This window comes from Colossoma macropomum, unplaced genomic scaffold, assembly GCF_904425465.1.
Source record: "Colossoma macropomum unplaced genomic scaffold, Colossoma_macropomum, whole genome shotgun sequence".
NCBI classification, from domain to species: domain Eukaryota; kingdom Metazoa; phylum Chordata; class Actinopteri; order Characiformes; family Serrasalmidae; genus Colossoma; species Colossoma macropomum.
Genome location: NW_023494809.1, coordinates 26932152 through 26959167, shown reverse-complemented (window position 1 = coordinate 26959167; position 27016 = coordinate 26932152). Strand labels below are relative to the sequence as shown.

The 27016-nt window shown below is 40.2% G+C and overlaps 1 protein-coding gene across 1 annotated transcript in view; it reads right to left on the bottom strand.

Moving 5' to 3' along the window:
* ek1 (eph-like kinase 1) overlaps positions 1 to 17927 on the bottom strand; it is a 134835-nt gene extending 116908 nt beyond the window's left edge. The window contains exon 1 of the mRNA XM_036558388.1: positions 17804 to 17927. Within this exon, the coding sequence (XP_036414281.1) occupies positions 17804 to 17900 (97 nt within the window). The 5' untranslated portion in view covers positions 17901 to 17927. The remainder of the gene's footprint in view (positions 1 to 17803) is intronic.
* Between the last annotated feature and the right edge of the window lie 9089 nt (positions 17928 to 27016).

Genomic DNA, 27016 nt, shown 5'->3' with positions numbered 1-27016 from the left:
GGACTTATAAGAACAGCAGAAAGCTTCCCCTTTCCTGATCCAAGCCTCCAGGGACCTGACACCAGAAAAACACATGTACGCGCGCGCACACACACACACGTGGCTCAACAGGGCAACGAGGGGGGAGCCTCTCTTTCATTGGCCTCTATTCTCAGAGAGAATAAGAGAATCCTGCAATTCTCTGGCCCTAATCCCCATCCTATCCAGGCACAAAGCAGTTCTTTAATGTACCTGCCAAAAGGCCGCAAACCCGCAACAAAACATTTAGGAGCAGAGAGAACAAGACCAGGAGGGAAAGGAGGACAGAGAGAGAGAGAAAGGCCCAATCCCATTTCTTATTTTTACCCCTAGCCTTGTTTCCAAGAGTCACCTTGCCCTTTGGAACTGAGTGACTGAGTGGGTAGTGGTTGAAATCTTCCCTATGAAATGGGACCCTCAAATAAAAAGAGCATTACTTCATTAACAGCTACTAGCGCTGCTCTGTAGGCGACCCTGCCAGTCTGCAGTGACAGCAGAGGAGGGTAAAGTTCAACTCCTCACTGCTGGGCTTTAGTTACATTTAGGGCATCATATGCCTTCAAAGAGGGGGGCAATTATTTATTATCACCCACCCCTAATTCTTCAGTGATATGAAGCTAAAGTCAGTTATTCACCAGCTTCTTGTTCAATTTTTCCCATTCCACCTTAAATAGAGCAACAGTTAAATCTGGCGCTTCAGGCGTCAGAACTGCTGGACTATTTAAGGTGGAACGGGAAATTTAACTAGCTAGCTACTGAGACATTAGCATACTGTTAGCGATTTTTTATGCTTGTTATGAAGAAAAGGACCATAATACACTGAAACGACACTGAAATAAGATGACACACTGATTATTATATTTTTAATGGAGAAAATTCTCACATTTGTGGGGTTTCTTTGGTCTCTTGTGCAGCCATATTGCCAGTTTTTCTTTTTTCTCATAACTCTCTGTTTGGAGTCTCTGAAAAACCTCTGTTTGGAGGGCCATGTAGCCCTAACACTTCACCCTACCCCTCTATCTCAACAAAAACAGGTACACCCTACCCCTAGACGTGAACATGCAAAACGGAGTGCCCAAAGTATGGGTCCTCCGCAATATGTGACAGCTAGAGGATGCCCTTATACAACACAGGCCTCATTTTCAGTTACTCTGCATATCACTGAATGAAACAGATGCTGGACACATTCATTGGTTTCATAGATTTCTTTCTCATTGTTACTCTGATAGGTCTCTAACAGTAGTTATCTGTTATCACTGGGTATTCTAAATACCTCCACCCAATGACAGGCTGCTTTCTTTTCGTTTTCTCCATGTTCAATATTGTATATTAATTGTAAAATCCTATTCTCTGTTCATATTGCTCTTGTTGTGCTTTTGCTATCCGGTGTCAACCAGAGACGAATGTGTTCCCCTTCTGAGTCTTGGTTTCTCTCAAGGTTTCTTCCTCTTGCTCTTAGGGAGTTTTTCTTGGCCCCGTCACGCTTGGCTTGCTCACTGGGGCTTGGATTTTCTGTACAGCTGCTTTAAAGCGTGTTGTAAAAATTCATATGAATAAATTTTGACTTCATTGGGTAAGATATTACAATCGCACAGAAGTGGATATTTCATTAAATATTCAAATAAATATGCCAATTCCTTTTAACGTTCCCTAAAATAAGACTGTATATTGTAGATGGCCATGAAAAACAAAATGTTACACCAATAAGCATTTTTTTGCTTGTAGTGTCTAAAAAGGAGGTAGAGCACCAAGGACAGAGCCTCTTCTTCATCATTAAACTGCTGTGCTTGTGTGCCTGGCTGGAATCCCCCCTGAGGGGCAGAGACATCACCTCAGGGCCAGAGATCAGATTTAACCGTTAACGCCGGTAAACTGCAGCCATCAGCAAGCGCCTTCAGCACAAACAGTAACCACAGAGACAGTAAAAAGTGAAAGGTACTCTCACATCACATCCAACAGAATATGCTCAGCAGTGCTGCATGTTTTTAAACTGAAGTCAAGAATAATCACACATCAAGCGAAAAGTACTTAACTCGCATTGTGACCCAATAATATTAAAATCAATTACATTTAATGAGGGAACACAGATATAGATCTTGTCTTTAACTATACATTTGAGGTTTTGTTTAATTAAATGTAGTAGTAGCAAAATGCTGAGTAGCATGGTGTGGGGCTTAGTGAATGGCAGTGCGTATATGTACATTAAAAATGATGTTTTTTTTGTTTGTCTGACATTGCTGACCAGTTGATTGACAAGTAACTAAAAGTTTCAGGATAAGAAGAGCCATTTTGTCCTTTCAACAAGAATCAGACCACCCTGAGAGCCACAACATTTACGTCCATTTTACCATCTTGGCTGTAAATATGTCTCAGTATGTGCTGATGTACTAGTATAGGCTAAAAAATATAATATAAACAAAAACGCAGACTAAGTTTGCTCTGCTTTAAGCTTCACCTCAGCTATAGCTACTTTTCTCGCATCTCTGGCAGGAAACTTTTCCTCAAAAGTAGAATAGTTTCTTCTAAAATGTCTCTCAACGTTCGACTTTTTACGAGGCTAAAGTCAGATTCTCATCCGCCAGCTTTATGTTCGAATTTTCCCGTTCCACCTTAAACAGTGCCTGAGGCGCTAGAATGTAACTGCTGCGCCATTTAAGCTGGAACGGGAAAATTCGAAAGAAAAGCTGTCATGTCTCGACTTTTCAGTGATCGACAGTTTCTCGTTGCAGATTTAGTGCTTATAAACACAAATACGTCCATTTGTCTCCAAATTAACGATGTTCGTCTTCAATCTTTGCCTCTTTGTTAGCTACTAGCTAGATAAGATTGTTGCTATGGTGACCAGCAGTCTGCACACCAATCTTCAGGATTAAAGCTTGGTGAATTAGCAGTTATAGGCTACATTAACTCCAGTGCTTAAGACCATTTATGGTTAAACTGTGTTAGATTGAACAAAAATCTAATTCTGCTGTGGAGCCACAACAGGACAGTAAAAGAGCAACATACGGCTCCGGAGCCGCATAATGCCGACCCCTGTTCTATGGCATCTCTCCAAAGAACCCACTTTGACATCTTTATTATTAAGAGTGCAGACAATTCAAGATATTTCAACCAGCTGCCACAGCAAGAACACTGAAGCCAGTCTTGAACAACATCAGCACATTCTTTCCACATATGAAGTGTCATTCTGCCATCATTGTATCTCACTGCAGAAATGTGATATACATTAGAGTGAGAGGAAGTCAGCAGCTCCTGTCAGTCAGCCTGTGTGGAGTGAGTGCTGCAGTCCATGGGGACAGCAGAGCTCGCAGTGGGGCTAAAGAGAGTGTCCATCCTGACTGGACTGTCTGATGAGATCCACCAGGGATGTCCAGCCTGTGCTAGTCTAGCCAGACAAAGCTGCTGGAATTCCCAAACACCCGTCAGCCGGCTACGGTCAGAAACCTGTCAATGGAGCTCCTAGCTTTCACTATCGATAAAAATAGGTCTACTATGAAAGGACTGGAAAAGAAAAGGAGTTCTGGGATGATAACAGTGCTATTATCTCTTCAGGCGACCAAGTTAAAGGTCAAATCAGACTTGCCCCCATTACCAGCACACACATACTCTAGTCAGTTAAGCACTGTTTAAACTGGAATTCCAGACATTATTCAAAATGTCTTCATAATTCAATGGTTGAGATGTAAACAATCACTCAAAGTGAAGCAATGTGAAGTTGTTCATTGCAGAGAATCTTTCTTTACAGTGGTGGGGATAAGAAGCAGAGGTCAATGACAAGAACCATAGCCATTTATTCACTATCCCAAAGGAATACAGCAATATGAGAATTGTGAGCCAATGATATGCTTTTCATGTACATATCTGCTGGTCCCGATACCAACACAAACATTTATAAAATAACTGGGACTAGATCGAACTGGACTGGCATTGGAGAGGAATGCAGCATTTATATAGAATGATAAATGTAGACATTTAAGTTTAGCAGCCTAGCGTTAGGTAAACTTTGTTATGCTGGAGTACAATATACGTCATCAAATATCAGTTTAAACATTGGTGCAGTACAAACGTCTGTCTGATGCGGATATATTTCTTTGAGCAAATATCTGCCAATCAAGAGTCAACTGATATGATTCAAATATTATCGTGCAGCCCTACTATCTAAAACCCATGTGTCAAACACCAGATCAGGTCTGCGACACAATCATATCCAGCCCGCAAAAGTATTTACCTTTTCTATTATTTTTCTATTAATATTAGTTCCACAATGCGCTGCACAACAGTCCCCAGCATGCACTGTTATGTGTGCTCGGACTCTCTTACAACAACAACAACAATCAATGAGACAATGGTTACACCTCAGTTCAACACAATTCTACATAGTTTGAGTCGTATCACCCAACACACTAGCTGCAGTTCAGCCACTTAACGTTAGCTCAACAGCTTAGAAATTGAGCCCAAGTCTTAATGAACTTGCAGCAAAGAACACATGCCAGGTGTCTAGTTCAACCAAATAGGCAGGTTTAAAAGACTGAGCTCCTGAGGACATTCAAGTATTCATGCAATATTTCAAGGCCTACTACAAGTGCTTAAATTTTACTGCTGAAGTTTTTTTGCATATTTTGTATAAACAATGGCCAGTTCGGTTTACAGCAAAATGTTAATTAAAAGTGAAATAAAACAAAGGCGTTCTCTGGCCCATGGATTTGTTGAGATTTTTTAATGTGGCCCTCTTAGTAGTTGAGTTTGACACTCGATCTAAAACCACCAGTGAACCTTCAAGTGTATTCTGAGTTTTTATGTAATGATGATATTGATAAAATAGTAGTGAATGTGGGAAAAAATATTTGGGAACTAGTTTGCCTTACAATGCCCTGCATGTACCTCACTGCCATGAATGGCCATTACAAAATATGTTTCAGGCCAAAAACTTCTCAAAATTATCGTAAAACAATATCTTAGGAATCAGGCAAAACACTCATCACCATATTATGTAATAACTTTGTGACGTGACCAATTCGGACTCAGTAATTTTCTCAACAACTAAGCATTTCCTTTCCTATCAATCACTCTGAATGACTGCCTACTGCTAAATAATTTAATTGTGCACTTATAATCTGTGGAATTCCCCTTTTTACCAAAACTAGAAGAGATCGTTTCATTTTTAACTGTATAAAATGATATTGGCTCCGTTATCAGTTATTCAAATGTTCGTATCGGTCAGGCCCCAATTGCTTCTTACTTCAAATTGTGAAGGCTGCCGCATTTAGTGGCTTTTTTAAAGCTTCCAAGCTTCCAAACAGAAGGCTAGAAACTAATGAGCCGCAAAGCTTGTTGACAGGAAGTCATGATCCACAGTAGTCTATCATAGCGGAGGAGCATCTGTAGCTTTAAGCCATGGGAACTCACGCTGAGCTCCAGATACTGAGCAGTTCTGCCCCAAAGATATGGACATATCAGCGTAGATGGAAGGCACCAGCATATCAACACTATCTTTGACAAAGACCACCAGGCCCCAGTGGTAAGAGATAAACAGCGACCAGACATTTGCTCAGATAAAAACGCACTTCAGCCATCCAACGGAGAACAAGAAAAAAGACTGGAACAAACACAGGAAGCAAGCATCAGCAAAAGTTGATGGATGTAGCTTCACTTAAAATAACCAAGTGGTACAAAGCAGTGCTAACGGGACAGGGCCGATCACATAACGAGTATACATAACGTAAATGGAGGCTCATAGGAAGGACAAGTTGTCCAAGATTGACAAAGAGAAAAACAGACCAAGTCAAAGTTCAACAAGAAACATGCTTTTTTTTCAGCAGCCAGACTTTCTTTAAACAGGAAGCACTTAAGCCAGTGATTCAGCAGCAGCGGCCGCCACCGGGGCGATTTCCCAAGTTAATAATGTGTATAATGTGTGTCACAGAAAGCTGACAGGCTCCAGCAAGCAGCATGTAGGAGCATGAGTGGTACAAATAAGCCTGTGTTAGATGTAGCGTGAGATGGTGGTCTGTGTGGGTTAGTTAGACACAGCACACTCTTGGGATGTCTCATTAGAACACCACACATGGCTTGCCCCACACCTGCCACTTGTGTGCGTGTATGTATGTGCGTGTGTGTGTTGGGGGTGGGTTGTCAATATTGTTGGACCTGCCCTGCTTAGCCAATCCCCTGTAAGGCCCACCAAACCCCAAGAGACGTCCCAGACAGGTTAAAACTGCAAACTAACTCGAGACCCAATTAGAAAGCCTCTCGTACCGGGACCACCACATTCAGAGGGTGACATCACCGTCTATATATGAACTCATATCGAGCCATTATAACCTATGCAGCTGTTAAAAGACATTAGTTCTCTCTTGAGGTCTCAGATGAGATTGTGCTTTTCAGCTTAGAAATGCCTAATGTTTCATAGACAATTGACCTGTAAATGTTCCACCTACCAATGCAAAATCAGTTTACGATGTGTTACTGATTTCAGATGATATTTATTTTGCGTGTGCGGGAAAGGTTACATTGTTAGACTGTGTCTAGCTTTTTGCTGTGTAACTGAGCTGCTCAGTCACATTTCTGAAAAAAGGTTAAAAAAAATTAAATAGTAAATTTTGATAAGCAGTTTAGCTTCTCTCTGTTACACCTTCTCACATTTAAAACTATAAGGCGTTCAAACTACACTATACCATAGTGAAGTGCCTGCATTTTACGCTTTCTTTTCTGTTCAACTGTTCAGTCCAAAGAAGGAAGCATAAAAAAAACTACACAGACAACTAAAGGCAAGAAACACGCGCAGCAAATAGTACAGAGCACATCTATAGCACATAGGAAGCATCGCAGAAAAGCAACAAGCTGATTTGGTATCAATTTGGACTCCCTATTTTAGAGTTAAAAGATGAAAATAAGTTACACTGCGACTAAGCTAGGAACATTAGCTGAGGTGAAAACAGAAATGCAGCATGTTTGTTTATCTTAAAGACTTTAGATCGACTGAAACGTTTTCCTGAGATGCCCATCCCAATTAGCAAGGTGGCAGTAAACACCATGGTTTCCAATCTCGCAAGCTTCCGTTAACAACAGCAACACAGTTCAGCTCGGTAGCATAGAATCTTAGGGCGTTTTCACATCTGAAAGTCTGGGCCAAGGTCTGAACTGAGGGTAATGTTTTTATTTCTTTGTATACATTTGATCCAATTAGTTTTGGTTTCACATTGCAATTTAGTGAGCGCACTAATAAACATAACACACCTGTGTCCTGTCGTCGTTACCTATATGGGCTGCGTCTCCCTATGCCTGACACTGACTGGTTTGTGGAGGAGCGTCTGACGTTAGTGTGCTGTCAATCCATCGGTAGCCTTTTTCCGTTTGAATGGAGTAAAATGAATATCTTCTTTCTCTCATTCTCTCGGAAAATAAAATTCGGCATTTTTATGCATTTTTTCAAGATGATTTTTGACCTTCATTGGCTTACATATTATGAATGTTAATATATGTGAATAAATATTAGTTAATATTATTAATATCATTAATATTACTTAATATTATTAATTAAATAATATTATTTAATATTATGAATTAAATATTTAGTCTCCTCCTCTCTCCATGTGCTACCGCAGCTCATTTTTACTTCTCTCCCAGTTATTTTTCTTCTTCTGTTGTTGTTTATTGGGTGATGATAGCCTGCCTCAACTTCCTGTAATTGGCCCAAAAGTCTGAACCATCCAAGAAGTATTTTTTCTGCAAACAAACCGAACCATGGCTCAGTTTGATCTGGACCAAGACCACCTCTTTTGGTCGGACCAAATTTTTGTCCTTTGGTCCAGATTGTGGTCTGAGGCACCTTTCACACCTGCTATTTTGGTTCGAACCAAACAAGGCAGGTGTGAAAGCACCCTTACATTTTTACTTCATTCTAAATTCAACTTCTTCTAAAGTTTCCCCAAATCTCATAACAGTTGGTAGAAAAAATTTGTGAGTGAAGCATAAATAAGCCAATTTCACAGTCAAGCACGCTCAAAACTGAAATATTGTGTGACTACTCTGCACTAAAAGGGTATAAAAGCATCCACATTCAAACTCTGACAGCTTCTCTTCAGAGCTCAGTGTCTTCAGAAACAATACTGAAGTGCTCCAATTAAAAAAAAAAACACCCACATCTTCCCTGTCTGCAGCCCAGCAGGAGAGCAGACAATCAGTGATAAAAGTAGTACAGTTAATGAACAGTCTGCAGTGCTGTCCTCAACGCTTCTGTCATTAGAAAGCATTACCGCAGCGCATTAGACTAGCCGCTAACGGTGCGCGTCCTAATGAAGCTAAAAGAACGGGCTGGAAGGAGGGATCAAAGCCGCCGCAGGCTAAAAGGTCTCATATACAAATGGTGCAGATCTGTTTTAATCACGTATGAATACTCTGCCTAAGGTAAAACATGCTTCTGCCAATATGGAGTGGCATTCTATATATACATATATCAGGGGAGTTACAATTACTACATAATGCCTGACTGTCAAGGGAAAGGAGAGGCTGGGTGTAATAGCAGGGTAGAAACAAATGTGGAAAGGAGATTGGGAGTGTGTATTACAGCGCCTGAGGCTACAGCAGAGAAATCATATCAGGATTCTGAAGGATACTGATGGAGATAGCGGTGCCTATTTCCCTCCTTGTTACGATGCGAATGGACAGGCTATTTTCCTTGCTTTATGGATGATGCCGAATGTAAAACTTATGTGAAATTCTAGCCCTGTAACCAAAGCCTAGCTTTTTTCCTAAGGACACGAAAACTAGAAACCCAAAAGTATCCAACCCCCCATTTGATTAGGGGTGTAAAAATGTGTGCACACCAGCATGTAATATCCATAGAAAAGCACAGGCAGTAGCTTTGGAGCAGCCAAAGACTGAGACTGTCTTGCAATAGTGCTAAATAATGCAGGGTAATCTTTAATTGTGACACATTCCTGCAAAGCATACCACTAACTCAATTCATCGCAGCACTACTATGTGCAGTGCCAAGCATCAGCTTGAGGTGTGTGAAACTTTCTGGAATCGGACTGTGGAGCAGTGGAAATGACTTCTTTGTAGTAAAGAAGAAACATCAAGCACCTTTAGAATGCAGCAACACTCCAACATGAGGTGGAAACACTTCTCAGCAGAGTAGAAGCTCTTACTGCAGCAAAAGTAGGTACCAATTCCCTATTATTAACACACAGCCTAACATAGCACTACCGCATTTAAGCCACCACTTAGCTGAGAAGCAATATCTGGGCAGCGGTGGTCCTACGGTGGTCCCTTTTCAGTGCTAAACAGAGTAAAAGGTGGCTAATGAATTGTATAATCTATAATGTATATCTACAGTGTGCACCCAGTTACACCTGGTAGCTGTAACTGACAAATTAGCCAATGAGTGTAGGCACAAGGCCGGAGTAGTGCTGGTCAATATCATCTGTACTCATAATACTACGATACTGACACTGTGATAAGACTTTTTAGTTGTAGCAATATTTTTAGCAAAATATTTGATACGCACTAAATATACATATATTCTAGGCCCTGACGGCTGACTGCAATGTACAGTCCTCATTGGGTGCTATAGCTTGCTTCAATAGTTCAAAATATGTAAAGGCTAAATAAAAATAGCAAATATCTTTTCTGTAAATGTGCTTTCTGTTCAGTTACTGTTTATAATACTCTATAAAGTTCCCTTTGGTTTAATTTTAAGGGATGCAGAGCAGAACAAAGCAGGCTAATCAAAAATCAAAACAAGCTATCCAAACTTAAATATATCATCTAGTACCATGATATAGTCTGTAAATATTGTCAATATTTGTCAACACCATCCAGCATTATATATATGTACCTAATAAACTGAAAACTCAGCCTTGACTCAGCACTAAGTAGATCTAAAAAGCTGGCAAATCAGTAAAAAATAATTGCTCAGGGAATTCATGCAGCTCTATTGCCCTGGAACATGGCACTCGTGCCCCTCTTTGAAGCACCACGGCTGCCATATCCTGCCCTGCTGAAAGAGCTGTTTGATCCGTGAGTGTTTGGATAGAGCTAAGAGCGATAAGGCTTAAAGTACAGTGTTTGGAGAGGAGTTGAGGGCTGTGGAGACTACAGGAGCTCACTCTCTCGCTGAGACCCCTGGCTTTTGATAAAAATCAGCTTGGAGAGCTGCGAGAGAGCATGGACACGCACGCAGCTGAATCAAATCAGCCTCTCTCCACACATTATATTAATCCTCTCACGCAAATGCAGCTCTCGAATGCAAGGTTTGTCAGTGATTTTGAGCCGTTTTCACAAGCAGGAATCAAAGCTGCTTAAAGATCCTGTTCCTGAGTGTCTGGTTCACGTTGAGGGCAGATCGCGCTACGCGTTTTCTTTATGACCTTTTTGAAGGAGCGTTCCAGTATAATCTCACCCGAATCTCCATCTACTGTATCTGCACCATATCTATAGGACAGGACAATACTTTTGGGGAAAAAAACAGAAAGAAAAACATTGATTTGTTTATTCATGGAATTCAGTAACAATAGAAGCCCACGTGTCTAAATTATTGTCCGTGGTGATCGGCGTCATAATACAGATGTGGCAGATGCTGGACTATAACTACAATGAAACCACAGCAAATATCTGCGAGCGATAAGATAAACAACTCTGTAGTTCATGTTCTTCAAGAGAACGTCTGATCGCAGCGATGTGAGGAAATCAGTCAGAGAAGGATGTGGTGGATGGTGACAGCTTTTAAGAGCTAATGTGGTGCACTGAGCCAAAGCTGGCCCTGGTCCTGGCATTTATGTTTGTTTTAACTTGGGCTAGAGAGTGATACATACATTTTAAGAAGTGAGAACTTTCAGCTGCCCATTTTTAGTTTTTGGCCATATAATCATGTACATGTTACAGTTGGTAGCCCCTCAGTTTCAGGCCGTATACTTCATATATATTTCTTAGGCCTGGCCTAATGGATCAGCACTGCGTTCCACTTTCCATAGAAGGAACACTTTAATATCTCAGCATATTAGTATGGAATGTAGCTGATGTGTGTGCTCATAAGTGTGAGTATACCATGGTTTTGAATGTGATTCAACCAATCAGATTTCAGGACTGGACCTATCGGTCTAGGTTTGTCGGTCAATGAGTGCGTTTACATGCACTCCATAATCCGATCATTATCAGATTTCTGCAGTTATCTGATTATTCAAACGGTCATGTAAACAGGATTTCTTAGATCGGAGTAAGGTCTAGAAATCTGATCAAGAAATCTGATAAAGAGAGCTGCATTTGAGCTCAGTAATCAGATTTCTCAGTGCATGTGAACTCTTACTCTGATTTCTTTCAGATTTCTCAGTCTGAGCATGTGTGAAAACAGACTGCGGTACCGGAAAAAAGCAAGCAGCGTTGCCATGAGACGCAGCAAAACACTTTTGGAGTGACGCTGAAACCAAATACATGCTTGACGAAATAAGAATTTAAATATTCTTCATCTTCTCAATGATGTATGTTCATATTTTCAGGTAAAGTGGCGCAATGTTAAAAAAAAAACTTGAGTTCTACATTATGTTTACATCACGTCTTCTTCTGCGAGTTTATTGGCTGGTAAAGCAGAAATCTGATTACTGTCTGACTCATGTAGACCTGGAGTTTCCCCATTATCTGACTACTTCAGTGCATGTAAATGTGTTGATCATGTTACTGAAAAAATCTGATTTTCTGCAGTTATCAGAGTATTAAGTGCATGTAAGTCATGTAGTTTAGCTAAATGCTCTAACCACGACGTTTACGCTAAAGCCCAGTGAAGCCAATCATAATGCAACTGTTCTCATCAGCAGTGTTACAGTGGTGCAGAACCTTCGCCAAATCCATCACAATGCTAAAAAGAAGGCATGAGAAAAATAGCAAACCAACAACCACTCAAAGCGTTTGTAGCCAGACCTTATTTTCTCAACCTGCTAGGCCGAGTGAACGATTGTGTGCGAGAGCAAAACCAAGGCTACAGATTAGGCCAATCAAGAGACTTCATTACTACTCTCAAACAAAAGCGACCGGTTCATGGTCCTTTTGGTCCATGCTGGGAACAGAAGCAGGGCAGGAGATAGACAGAGAGAGAGGGAGAGACCCAGGCCTTCACCGTGGCCTCCAAGACCGGCTGAACAGGGCATAAAAGAGGGCTTTTTCTCATGCTAATTTCTCTGCCACCGCGCCAAGTAGAGAAAACAAAGGCGGCAAAGAAAGCCTCTCCAAACACAGTAGGAATGCTCACAAAAAGAGAGCTAATGAGAGCGAGCGGCTCGCCGCAGCATAGCACGGGGGCACCTGAAGGGACTCACCAAGACGAGGAAATAGACGGACAATGCCTGCACGGATGAATGAAGGTGTCATTTAAACAGCCTACCTGCCTGTATTACCCTGAATGTATAATGCAACACAGATAAGGCTTGCATTCATTTTTTGATAGGTTCCAGAATAATAAGAGAAAAAAATCCATTACGATGAAATCTTCTGTTACCGTCCAAGCCGTCTTTGCATGTATGTATAGGATATACAGAATATTCCAAAAAGAGCTAATACTCTTGCAGAGGGAAAGGAAGAGATCCCACATTTTTTCTCCTCTTTGTAGAAACATTCACATCCAGAAGGGTGTCAGTGGTGCACCTGTGATGGTGCTGTCTCTTCCTAAACCTCAACAGTGCCTTTAGCCTCAATTCAGCACAAAAAATGCTCTGTTTGAGGCACTGCACTCACAACTGTGCTGATTTCATTAGGATTGTCACAATTTATACGATTATAAAATGAATCGATTAAAATTTAAGTTCAAATCTTAGAGATTAGGCCGCAATTTGAATGACAGACGCTTTCCACAAATGATTATGAAGCCGTGCTTAGCAATCTGAACATTCTCCACAAGGGGGAGCTATTAGCAGTCAGGAGTGTTCAGATATGCTGTAGTTTAACACAAAGGAATTTAGGGTGGCAGAAACAATAGCCAGGTTTACACACATCCTAATAATCCATAAATAATCCAACCAATAGCTCAGTCGGAATAGAATACATCCAAGTACACACCTTAATCAGAACAGACTAGTCTGATTGAGGCCATTTGGAACATAATTTGTATCTGATTAAACGAGGCGGGTAATCCTGTAAATAATCCATTAAATTGAAGAATAATAGTTGTGTAAATGTCTGTATCTGATTACATTCCCAACTGGAAAGTTTAAGTCCGTTCTGATCATGTTCGTCACATCATAGTGAAAGTTTATACTGTTCAACATGGCGGAGCAGAAACTGGTCTGCAGAGGAGACGAAGTTTATGCACTGATCTTTAAAAGACGGCGGTGGGACGGGCGTCCAGCTTAGGTGTCTCAGAACACGACGTCTTCCTCTCGACCTTCTGTAAAAAGGACATTTGAAGGACGTTTTCCTGAGTCTGACATCATTTTAAAGCGATTAAAAACACAAGCACTGCTCACTGCTGCTCGTCTCACTCTGACTGGACTCATGTGACGCTGGTTGTCATGGTAACGTCTACACTAAGTGGTTCTCTACGCATGCGCATCATTTTGGATCTGATTACTTTTAGTGAACATGTAAATGGAAATTTTCATCAGATTGTTGAGAAGAGTGAGAATATAAACACCTCAGTCTTAATCTGTTATCAGAATGGATTAAATCAGACTGACAAAAATCTTTGCATGTAAACACAGCCTGTAACATGTCAGTTCAAAATGCAAATCTTTTAAAATCTTTGTTTAGCAATGTGTTTTCACAGCAATTGTAGCTGGTTTACTGAATACAGCCAAGTACATGTTCTATCGGAAGTGAAATAACTTTGGTAGGGGAACATAAAGCTGACATAAATCATAAATATCAATGACTTGAGTTATTTCAGTGTTTGACAACAATGTGTAAGGCTTTATGGGGACATTTCACAGCCTAAGTAGACCAGTTAGATGGCCTAATATCTTATTCTCAGTCCCTCAGCTACACTGACCAAACAAGAAAGTGAGGACATGCTCAGAATCCTCACATCAAGGGTCATTCAGCAATTTAAACTAGAACAAATGAACTTATTTTACCACTGGGGAAACCTTTGTTATTCTAATATCTCTTGCTTTTTTGCTTTCAAAAAAAAGAGTTATAGGCTTAGTGTGGATCTTTTAGCTACATGGTGATGGCATTATTTTAATAATCCAGTAGGCTGTGATGTTCATCATGAGGTAATTAGATTACACATTGTTAGCTGTTGTAGTCTGTTAATTCTATGTCTTTTTTCTTTATATCTAGGAATTATTGTACTTATTATGCATTTTCAGCATTACAACTACATCTACAATGCCTATTACAATCTCAGTGCCATTTTCCCTTCAGTCCTGGACTCTCTTCATTTCTATCACTTCATACTAAAGAGTTGGGGCTCACCTTCAGAATAAAATCAACTGTCATTTTTCTCTGGTTTTATGATATAATATTTAATTTAAAACAATGATCAGTAAGCCTCTAACTCTGAAAACTGTCAGGAATCCATGAGAATCTTTTTGTGGTGTCTAAAGGGTTAAAAAAAACCCCAAAGAATTATTCAATTAATCGTCAAAATAACCAATACACACCACCGATTACCAATATAATCGGCCCAAGATGATCAACTCAAGATGAAAAAGGAGAGAAAAGACAACATCTGCTTTCTGAAGTTACTCCAGTGACCTCCATTCAGACAAAAACACATTAACACATAAGAAGACCCCAGAGGACGAGGCTTATGGCTCTACTATCTGCTCTAAACACAAACACATGCACTCACTCACACACACACACACTCACAGGGCCTCAGGGGTACCACCTGCTGTTTGTTACAAGGATTGCAAGCCCCTGAACTGATGCTGATTTCACAAGGAGCGCACATCAACAAAACCAACACAATCAGCATCACACACTGCCGCAGCTACAGAGACAATGATTACAAAAGACGGTTACACAGCTAAGCAAGTAGAAACTCAGCAAGCTCAGCAAGCAGCAACTGATGCCAGTGTTTCTTTCATATGTCCTTAATCTTCATGCAAACAGCATCTACTAGTGTTGGGTGAGGCCTAAGGAACAAGAGCACAATATTCCTTACACTATCCTGTCCTGTTTACAGTCAAACCCCTGAGAAAATCTTGCTTATGATGAGCAGCTGAGAACTTATTTTGATATTTTGTCGGGTGAAGGAGGAGGGATACGCAAGAATTAAGCATGTCTTATATATGTCTGTGTCTGTGTTTGTACAAGAGAACTAATGGCTTTAAGCAGAGATGTAATATGATATTTATCATTATTGTGATGAATCAAATCACATTACATTACATTACAATATGGTTTCCTGAGCACATCATAGATATCGTCAGTCCTTAAAGAACACTGACCTACTAACCCTTTCAATATAAAGACAGCATAAATAGGCCTGGTTAAGTGGATTTAGTGCAGTGTGGTGTGTGAAATGTTGAGTAAAGCTCATTGTATTGACAGTACTTAATATCTGTAAATACTACCGGTTCTTTTTTGTCTGTTCCAACTGATGAAACCTCAGCAAAACTAAATATCGTAATGCATATCATGTATCGTAAAAATGTCTTGAAGTACCATTATATTTTTGCCATATCGCCCACTCTTAAAAAACATGGTTCTTCAAGGGTTCTTTAGCAAAGGCAATAGTTGAGTTCTATATAGAACCATTGCATGCTTAAATGGTTCTTTTGTGGTAAAATGGTTCTTCAGATTGATGGAGAATGTGTTGTACATGGTTCTATATAGAAGCTTTTCAAAAATGGTTCTAAAATGGTTCTTCAGACTGATGGAGAATGTGTTGTATATGGTTCTACCTAGAAGCTTTTTGAAAATGGTTCTAAAATTGTCCTTCAGACTGATGGAAAACGTGTTGTACATGGTTCTATATAGAAGCTTTTCAAAAATGGTTCTAAAATGGTTCTTCAGACTGACGGAGAATGTGCTGTATATTGTTCTATATAGAAGCTTTTTGAACATGGTTCTAAAATGGTTCTTCAGACTGATGGAGAATGTGTTGAGTATTGTTCTATATCGAAGCTTTTTGAAAATGGTTCTAAAATGGTCCTGCAGACTTATGGAGAACGTGTTGTACATGGTTCTATATAGAAGCTTTTTGAAAATGGTTCTAAAATGGTTCTTCAGATTGGTGGAGAACATGTTGTACATGGTTCTCTACATAAGCTTTTTGATAATGGTTCTAAAATGGTTCTTCTACTGTTACAAGCTTGACATCATAACAGCAGAACCATTTTTGGTGCTATATAGAACAATTTTCAAAAACCTTATATATAGAACCACATTCAACACATTCTCCATCAATCTGAGGAACCATTTAACCATGCAAAGAACCATTTAAGCATGGAAGTGGTTCCATATAGAACTCATGGCTCTAAATAGAACCACTGCCTTTACTAAAGGACCTTTGAAGAACCATCTTTTTGTGTGCTTTATATTCATAATCTCACTATCTAAACAGGTCTGACGTCTGTTTGTCAATCGATTTCATTTAGGATCCTCGTAACACCTGGTTTGTTCATGTCTCACCGAAAGCTGCGCTGATTTTCCATTAAAAACACCTGGCTACCCATTTCAGGGGGCGTGGCTTTCATGCACAGCCCCGAGTTCCGTCAGCCAATGAGAACCGCGGCTTATGAATATGTACGATGAACGCGTAACGCCCCCTCACACCAGCATGTGCAGTGCCAGAAAGACACAAAAGAGATTTTTAGGGAATAAAAAAAGGTGTGTGTGTTTAGATGCCCACAAGGGATGATTTAAACCAAACGAAAAGAATAAAAAAGGAGATATCTAAAGGGAAACCCCACCAATTTTTCAAATTTTCTTCATAATTAAATGGTTAAGATGTAAACAAAGTCCTTCAGAGTGGTTTGGTGTGAAATGCTCCACTGTAGAGAAACTGAGTGAGAACTGTTCACAGCGGTGGTGATAGGAACCAGACGTCCACCTCTAAAAGCTCCCTCACAGAAAGTTATTACTGAATACTCAGCCTAATGACAGCCTAAAACGCATTTTAATACAGTCATTTTAATCTATTCCTGGTGGGTGGATACATGAAAGCTGTTCCAGGGCAAAACAGTCCCCATAGAAAACTTAGTCTCACATTTATGACTATTTTCCCATCATCAACATTACATGTAGAAACTCTGGAAACGTGTAGGTTCACTGTTGGTTCTGGATGGTAAATAAAATGGCTCGGGCGACTCCTGGTTCCTATCACCACCACTGTAAAGAAAACAGTCTCTACAATGAAGCATTTCACTCCAAACCACTCTGAATGGCTATGTTTACATCTCAAACACTAGTTCTGCAGACATTTTGAAAAGCTGGAAGTGGAATTTCTCTTTAAACCACTGGCTTTTTAGTTAGTTTCACCATAAAAGATTCACAGATGTGCTCAGGCTAACATTTCTCCCTCTGCAAACGTAACAGAGTTTAACAAACGCGCAGAGACAAAGTGGAAAAAGCAGTGAGTCTCACAAAAAATGGACAAATTTCACAAATTTCTGACCCTTTAGCTACTAGCTTAGCCTGTTTTTGTTACCTTAAAGCCCTGAATTCACAAGAATGAGTCAACTTGGCTTGTTTTCCAGTGAAGGTGAGGTGAGGAGAGTCTGAGGTTTCAGTCACTCAGTAAGTGCCAACGCTGAACTAACAGCACAGCCACTCGTCAGCGTAGCTTAGCTCAGCCACCTCACGGAGATAAAAGCGTGGGAACAAGAAAAACAGCGGTTCTAAAGCTTACCTTCATTATCCGGATAATTTCTCAAGGCCTGGCAAAACGTGACGATGTGAAGAAGAAGGAGAAGCAGGAGCGCCGAGTAAATCCAGGACAGAGCCATTTTTCCAGGCTGCTCCGCGCCCGCATCCCTGTGCGCAAACTTGGCTTGTGAGCGAGCGAGCGAGCGAGCGGGAGCGCGCCGGAGGGAAGGAAGGAGGATCCAGCGGGAACGCGCGCTGTCAATCAGAGCGAGCGTGCGCACGCGTGCGCGAGTCCAAAGAAAAAAAAATCGTGCGACTTCTTGAAAGGATCCCATTCATCACCAGTTATGCTTCAGGATGAGCGCACATGCACTTGAAGATGGTTCCTCAAGGGTTCTTTAGTAAAGGGAATGGTTCTATTTAGAACCATGAGTTCTATAGAACCATTTACATGCTTAAATGGTTCTCTGCGCGGTGAAATGGTTCTTCAGATTGATGGAGAATGTGTTGTATATGGTTCTGTATAGAATCTTTTTGAAAATGTTCCTATGTAGCACCAAAAAAGGTTCTTCTACTGTTCTACAAGCTTGACATCACAACAATAGAAGAACCCTTTTTGGTGCTATACAAAACCATTTTCAAAAAGCTTCTATATACACCCTTAGCAAAAAGGGTTCTATGTCGTACCAAAAGAAGGTTCTTTGTCTTGTAACAATAGTGGAGCCCCTTTTTGGTGCTATATAGAACCCTTTTCCAAAAGGTTCTATGTATCTACAGCACATTCTCTGGCAAAGAACCTTTTAATCATGCAGTGAGTTCTTTCAGTGTTCATGGTTCTATATGGAACCATTTGGAAAAGGGTTCTATGTAGTACCAAAGGAGGGTTCTTTGGCTTGTAACAATAGTGGAACCCTTTTTGGTGCTATATAGAACCCCTCTCCAAAAGGTTCTATGTGTCTACAGTATGTTCTCCATCAATCTGAAGAACACTTTCACGATGCAAAGAATTTTAATCATGCAATGGGTTCTTTGAGTGTTCATGGTTCTATATAGAACCATTTTCTTGACTAAAGAATCCTTGAAGATCCATCTTTTGTAAGAGTGTAGAACCATTTGCAACACATTCTCCATCAATCTGAAGAACCATTTTACCATGCAAATGGTTCTAGAACACCTGGTTCTAAATAGAACCATTGTCTTTACTAAAGAACCCTTGAGGAACCATCTTTGAGAGTTTTATCGACAATAAAGTAAAACTTTGCCGCTGATATTTGTCTTGTGAACTGGTTGTATTTCAGTAATTCTGCAGACACACATGAACTCGGCAGGCTAAAATCACCCAAACACAAAAATACACATATAAGCTCATGTGATGCTTCTGAATTTAACTGAATTGAATAAAAAAAAATTAACTCATCTTATAAGCAGCTTCTTATTTTGTCACATTTTTGTTGCAGTAATATATAACAAACTGACTCTTTAATGAAAGAAAAAAAAAGTAAACAAAAAAGCTCACTGTAAAAATAAAAGGTCTGCTCAACTTAAAAAGAAATAGTAACTGATTTCAAGGCTTTTCTTGAGTTGACTCAACTTGAGGACACACACACAACTCAAGCTTCTTATTTGAGTCAAAAACTCCATTTTTAAGTTCCACATCTCAGTTTGGTGGCCAGGACTCTCTCCATCACACAATCCTGCTAGAAATCTTTCCTCTTGGGTTACACCTCTGCCTTCCATGCTGTAAACTTCTTCATTGAGTCAGAAATTCTCCCAGCTCCTGTTTCTAGGTCTGCATCTCAGCTAGATAAACAAAACTGAATTTGTGTTTTTTTTAACTCAATTTCTCTGCTAGCTGGCACTCCTTCTACCACACAGTCCCATCTGGCATATTTCCCTCTTGGGCTTCCACATATGGAATTGCTGGGATTCAGACTCATTTACATTTATGGCATTTGGCAGATGCTCTTATCCAGAGCTACTTACAATTTGACCATTTTACACAGGTAGGCAACAGCAGTGTTAGGAGTCTTGCCCCAGGATTCTTATTGGTATAGTGTAGGATGCTGCCCAGTCAGGGATTAAACCCCAGTCTACAGCGTGGAAGCCAGAGGTGTTACCTACTATACAGACCCACAATCTCCTGATGTTGGGGTGAATTATTAGACAGTTGCACCACCTGAGACGATGCCATGCTTTAAAGTTAAAACAACAAATGTTTTCTCCAGTGTTTTTACAAAATCTGAGTTGCTTCAGGTGTTTCTGAGTGGTGCAGAAGACTAAGCTGTCACCCCCACCCCCACCCCAACAGGAGGTTGCGAGTTTGAGCCCCTTTTCTAGCAGGATTGTGTGATGGAGACAGTCCCGGCTTGCGGGGAAGCTGAGTATAAAGAACAAACTCTTTTTATTCACCGAACTGAAATGCAGAACTAAAAAAATGGAGAGAATTTTTGACTCGATTAAGAAGTTTAAGTTGGATGAACTCTTGTGTCCTCAAGTTGAGTCAACTCAGGAAAAGCCATGTAATCAGTTACTGTATCATTTTAAGTGGAGCTGACCTCTCATTTTTAACAGTGTAATTATTTCCAGCTTGTCTATCACTTTTCTGACCAAAACAACTTGAAACAAGTCATATTTACGACACCTAAAGCCGTAAGCAGGAACTTCCGAGCAGGACTTGAAGGTAGCATCAGACAGAGGAGCCCAAATTGAGGTAAACATGAGGAAATAATATTTTCAGTAAAATAATGGTAACACTTTATTTGGATGATCCACTGTGGCTGCATTGTAAATGCTCAGTATGTCTTTAAGTAACATTCAGTTAAATATACATTATTGCAACTGAACTTCAAGTTCAGTGTGAAAGAGTTTACTAAATCTACTCCTTACCCTAAACCTAACCCTAACCCTAACCCTAACCTCAAGGCAAAACCTACACCTACTCCCAACCCACACCATAATATTCCTGATAATCAACCAAACATCACTAAAAGGTTTGTCAATGATGGATATATCTGTAGAGCATCTATAGGGGACCATCCAAATAACATGTGACCAAATAATGGCTTAAATGTAAGTAAAAGTACCTCAGAAACTGACCTGAGTAAATAAAAAGCCTCAAGTCATAGAATATTACAAGAACTGGGTTTTCGTGATTTTCCTGAAAACCCGAACAGGGGCTACCTTGTGTAACGATGGAGGTGAAGATGCTGAAGATGCTGAGTAGAGACATCCATGATGCAATAAATAAAAAGGAAAGCAAAAATAGGAATAAAACACAGAACTAACTGCATCCACACAAAAGTATAAATACACTTAGAAACAAGAAACACTTGGAACTAATGAGAAGGTGGGGCTACAGACAAGACACAGGTGAGACAAATAACAATGAGGCTGGACAGGAGAGCAGACAGGAGCCTGTTTTTTTGGTCATGCTAGAGTTCCAGTTGTGCTAACCAGAGAATTTCTACTAGTAAGAAAAGTTAAATTGGCTCTGGTACAGACTAGATGATTCAAACATGAGCTCGGGCTGCCACAACAACTCAGAAAACCGAAGTTGTTCTTGGAAAGAACACCAGCAGATCAGTAGACACTGTCCGTGTCCTGCATGCTATGCATTCCATTCCATGCCACAGAAGAAGGAAAAGAAGGTGGTGCGGTTTGCAGGCTTTAAAACTGAGCTATCCTCCAAAGAGAATATGTTTGCGCACAAAAATAGGAAGTATAGCATATAGGTTATATCTGAGCTTATCCTAACCTTCCCCACATACACCCTCAGAAATAAAGGTACTAAACTGTCACTGGGGTGGTTTCCTCAAAGGTACATCTCAGTACCTTTAGTCAGGGAACATAACTTAAACCATAATCCACTGAAATGATATGTTCTAAGCTGTACTTACTCCACACACCCCGTCTCGTCTCCAGGCTTTTATTTTACTGTTCTGTTTTAAAACATTCGGTTATGAAAAGGTACAAATACAAACTTTTCACCTGGAAAAACTTATTTAAGGTTCACAACCGGACGCCTGATTACTGGCGCTCTGACTCGGCTCTGCCGCAGCTTTCAAAAAAATCAGGCCGATATGTTTGATATGCAAAACATTCCTTATTTTGTTGTTGTACAGGTAATTGTACGCCTCTGTGCTTTTAGAATTCCATAGCTCTTCACCGTCTACACCTTCGGAAAAGACAAATTAGTTCACTATATCAATATAGCTAAACTCAGGCCACAATTTCATGTTATCATGTTATCTGTCAGCATTAAGAGATGGGGCACTGCTCACCACAGCATTTTAAATGTCATTGCTAAGCAACCACCTAATATTTTTGGCTATTTCCATAAAAAAGCAAAAAAAATAGGAACACATCTGCACTACTTCATTTGTTTAAAATGTATACGCTCTAACTGAAAACCCAAAACCATCAGCTTTGGCAACAAATCACGGAAAACATACATGAAAAACATATAAGCATGATTTGTAAATGCACTGGTTTTCGTAACAACATTCCTTTAGCTTAGTTTCTATGCACTGGAGATTGAATGGATTAGAGAATGAATAGTACATCAAACTTTAGCATGTTTACCTACTACACCAAATTCTTCAAAATCGTCACTTTTATTTATATAGCGTCTTCCCACGCTCAAGGACGCTTTACAGTCAAAGAACATGAGCACATTTAAACAGAGAGTACGCAGTAACAAAAAGACATTTCAGGTATAACATTCAAGTGTAGAGGAGCACTGATAACACAGTGAAAACACGTATGTCTTTAACAGAGACTTAAACGAAGAAAGAGAGGAGGCATCCTGAACAGACTTGGGGAGGGTATTCCATAATTTGGGAGCATGTTTGCAACATGCCGAATGTACCAAAAAGCTCTTCTTCGGTTGCTACTTTATCATGGAAAACTCCACGACTGCAAATTTTAAACCTTCTTCACATTCCAAGATTTAATTTGACCTCGATTTACAAACACTAAGTGATCAACCACCCCTCAAGGTCAATTAAAACCTTGGAACGTGAAGAAGGTTTAAAATTTGCACCTATAAGTACACATAGGAAACATTCCTACTCACTGTTCTTCTCTTTTTGGGATCCTTTGGGTCTAAAATAAGTGATAAAGCTTAACAATGCGAAATGTCAGCAACAGCAAAACAGTCCAGTTGCTTAATCAAAAGAAAAGAATGGAATTAAACCTAAAAAAAGATGAATTAGAGACTAAATGTGAAAACAACTTGACTGTATGTGAAAGTATGAGCTTATCATTATTCAGAAAAGTACAAATCCATTTGTTCCAGAACTGAACAAACTGATCTATTTACATTAGCATCATCCATGACTATGCACAACTCAAGCAGAGTTGAACTGATAACAATAACAAATTCTCATTGTCTCTCATTTGAGACAATCATGAATGTATCAATCGTAAATGTAACTTATTTGATGCAAAAGGTCTTATTTAATAGAGTAAATAGCTCACAGATCCAGCTGTAGAAAAGCTACAGGAGCTGCTGTTCGTCAGATTGTGACAGAAGAATCAGACAGTTGAGCTTTTGGGTTCTCAATATGCATCCAACAATGAAAAATATATGATTCTTTAAATGCAGGCCAAAAGCAGTGCGATGTGGAACAAAAATCACGATACTTTATGACATTATCACAATTTTTTGTTTCATTTCACTTCGCAAGATTTGCCAAACAATTAAAGTTAAAAATAAATATAATAATATTTATTATATCAATAAATAATATAATGCCACATAATGCATTGTAAAATGCTACATATTGAATTATAATAATAATAATATAATGCCACATCGTACTTATATTTAATCAGTTACTTCTTACTGTTCTGGTTGATGCTTACAGGCTCTCTATTATTGGTCTAAATCTCATTTTTATGATGCATGCAGTTGTTCTATGTTCTTAAAGTGCTGATGATACCCATTATATACTTGCCCACCCATCAAATCAACCTTTATTGGTCACACACTATAACGTGCATTTTATATCCATCCATCCATCATCTAAACCGCTTATCCTTCTGGGTCGCGGTGGGGTGCTGGAGCCTATCCCAGCTGTCATTGGGCGGAAGGCAGGATACACCCTGGACAGGTCGCCAGTCCATCGCAGGGCAGACAGACAGACATACACATTCACACCTAGGGGCAATTCAGCATGTCCAATCAGCCTGACTGCATGTTTTTGGACTGTGGGAGGAAACCGGAGTACCTGGTGGAAACCCACGCAGACACGGGGAGAACATGCAAACTCCACACAGAAAGGACCCTGGTCACCCGGCCGGGAATCGAACCCCTTTCTTGCTGTGAGGCAACAGCGCTACCCACTGCGCCACCATGCCGCCCGCATTTTATATATAAAATATAAAAATATAGGAATATAATAAATACAAGGATATGTGTAATGGAAAGTGCAGATGTGTGCAGATGTGTACAGATGTGTGCAGGAGGTAATAGAATCGAAAGGGGTTATAAATATAAATATTATAAATACTTATAAATCTAGCAGCATGTGTTGTGTATGTAGGGTGTATGGGTGTTGTTCGGTGGTCCAGTTATATATGTGTGTGTGTATATGTATAAATAGGCCTAGTTGTCCTGGTTGAGGGCCCGAATGGCCTGAGGGAAGAAGCTTCTCCTCATTCTCTCTGTGCTGGCCTTCAGAAAGTGGACACGTTTCTCTGACTACAACAGAGCGAAGAGTCCACTGTTGGGATGGCTGAGGTTTTTCACTATCTTCCTGGCTTTGGTCCAGCCTGCAGGTCCAGGACCTTCATTCAGATGATGTGCTCAGCTGATCGCACCATCCTCTGAAGAGCCCACCTATCCTGGTCAGTGATGTTCCCAAACCAGGCTGTGATGCTTCTGGTCAGGATGCTCTTGATGGTGCAGGTGTAGAAGTTCTTTAACACGCTGGAGAGCAGTTTAAAGTCTCTCAAGCATCCATGGTGGTGAAGACACTAACAGGCCTTCTTCACCAGGGAGCTGATGTGGCACGACCATGACAAGTCCTGCGTGATGTGGACACCAAGGTACTGGAAACTTGTTGTACAGTCATATATTTAGGCCCAATCCCATTTCACCCCTCGCCCCTACCACTTAGCCCCTACCCCTCCGTTTTGCACGTTCTAGGGGTAGGGTGCCCGATTTTTTTTAAGATAGAGATGTAGGGCGAAGTGTTAGGGCTACATGACCTGGAGGTTTTTCAGAGACTCCAAACAGAGAGTTATGAGATTAAAAGAAAAACCAGCAAGATGGCTGAACAAGAGACCAAAGAAACCCACAAATATGAGAATTTTCTCAGTTAAAAAGTAACGATAACCGTTTATTACTTTAGTTTAATGTTATTTTAATATATTATGGTCCTTTTTTTTCATAACAAGCATAAACATCATTAATACTATGCTGATGTCTCGGTAGCTAGCTAACTAACTTTCCCATTACACCTTAAATAGTCCAGCAGTTCTGACGCCTGAAGTGCCAGAATGTAACTGCTGCACCATTTAAGGTGGAACAGAAAAAATTGAGCAAAAAGCTGGTGAACATCTGACTTCAGCTTCACATCACTGAAGAATTAGAGGTGGTGATAATAAATAATTGCCCCCCTCTTTGAAGGCATATGATGCCCTAAATGTAACTAAAGCTCAGCAGTGAGGAGCTGAACTTTACCCTCCTCTGCTGCCACTGCAGACTGGCAGGGTCGCCTACAGAGCAGCGCTAGTAGCTGTTAATGAAGTAATGCTCTTTTTATTTGAGGGTCCCATTTCAGAGGGAAGATTTCAACCACTACCACTTGTAACTCAGCTTCAAGGGGCAAGGTGACACTCGAACACATGGGGTAGGGGTAAAAAGAAGAAATGGGATCGGGCTCTAGCCTACTTGTTCGCATGGTAAAACTTTTAATGCCAGCAGTCCAATGTCAAAACTAATTTATTAAATTAACCTTCTTTATTTAATATTTCCATTCTGTTTAATGATTGGATGGAGGTGAGTCACAGGATGTGAGGACAGAAAAGTGTCTCGTTCTTGTGAATGTGAATGAGAATGTGAAACAAGGACATTTTCAAGTGAAGCTGATGTAAAATGAGCTGTAAAAGAGCCTCTCTGTCTTGTTTTCTGTTCATTCAAGGACTGATCCAGGCACCTCGTTCACAGCGGGAGACCCTCACCTACACCAAGCTGGGCTTTGTTGCTTGTGTGTGACCGGTGTGTGTGTGTGTGGAAGTGGCTGTTGATCTCTCCGTCCTTCTCCATCCTCTGGTAGGCCTGGGATCGCTGAACCCTCCGCCTCACCATTCACTTTGCTCCTATAAATAATGCACAGTGTTTCCGCGCCACCGATGGCTGTGCGTTACGTCACTGGTTGTCAAGGGCGATTGCTTACGCACAGATAACTCGCGATATTTGTGAAATGCCCCCCTAATCACTGTTCCTTTTGTTGTTAAATCAGGAGCATATTAATGCCTTTATTTACGCAAAGTGAAAATAGCACGAATCACACAGCCTGGCTATTTGCGCTAACTCCACTCAGTAAATCATGACTATAAGTTCCATACATTCCATGAAAGAAACAACAGCACTGGGAGAACCTGTGTTAATAAGACAGTAAGGAAGTGCAGTGCAACTTTCCACTTTGCATAAGGATTAAATAAATAAATAAACCATCAATCTAACAGTAACAGCTGTTAAAGGTGAGACTTTATCTAAGACAATGAAACGATGCAGGACGGAACAGTATAGCGGACAAACGTCTGGCCAAACAGGGAATTTGCACACTATTTTCAATAATTTCAATATGTTTTGGCATTAAAGCTTGGCAGTCAATGGCTTTTTGAAATTAAAGAGAGTTTAAGTTGAGAGAGTGTGTTTATGTTCTTATCATATTTCTAAATGATTATATGCTGACCTTTATTATTGTCTTAAATAAAAGAAATATTCCTTCAAATCAACTTAAAGTGTTGGAATCAGAGTAAAATGTAACGTTTTGTAGCCATATGGACAAATGTGATTTTTAAAAATTGCACATGTACAGATATAAACAAGTGCAGAAGTAAGTAAGAAGTAAGAAATAAGAAGTAAGCAATAGCAGTAACAAATCAAACAGGTAGATAGAGAGAGAGAGAGAGAGAGAGAGAGAGAGAGAGAGAGAGCGAGAGTGAGTACAGCTTGAAGGAAGAGCAGATAATAATGTTATTGCTGAAATAAAGGCTTAAACTGCTGAATCATTATAAAGGAATA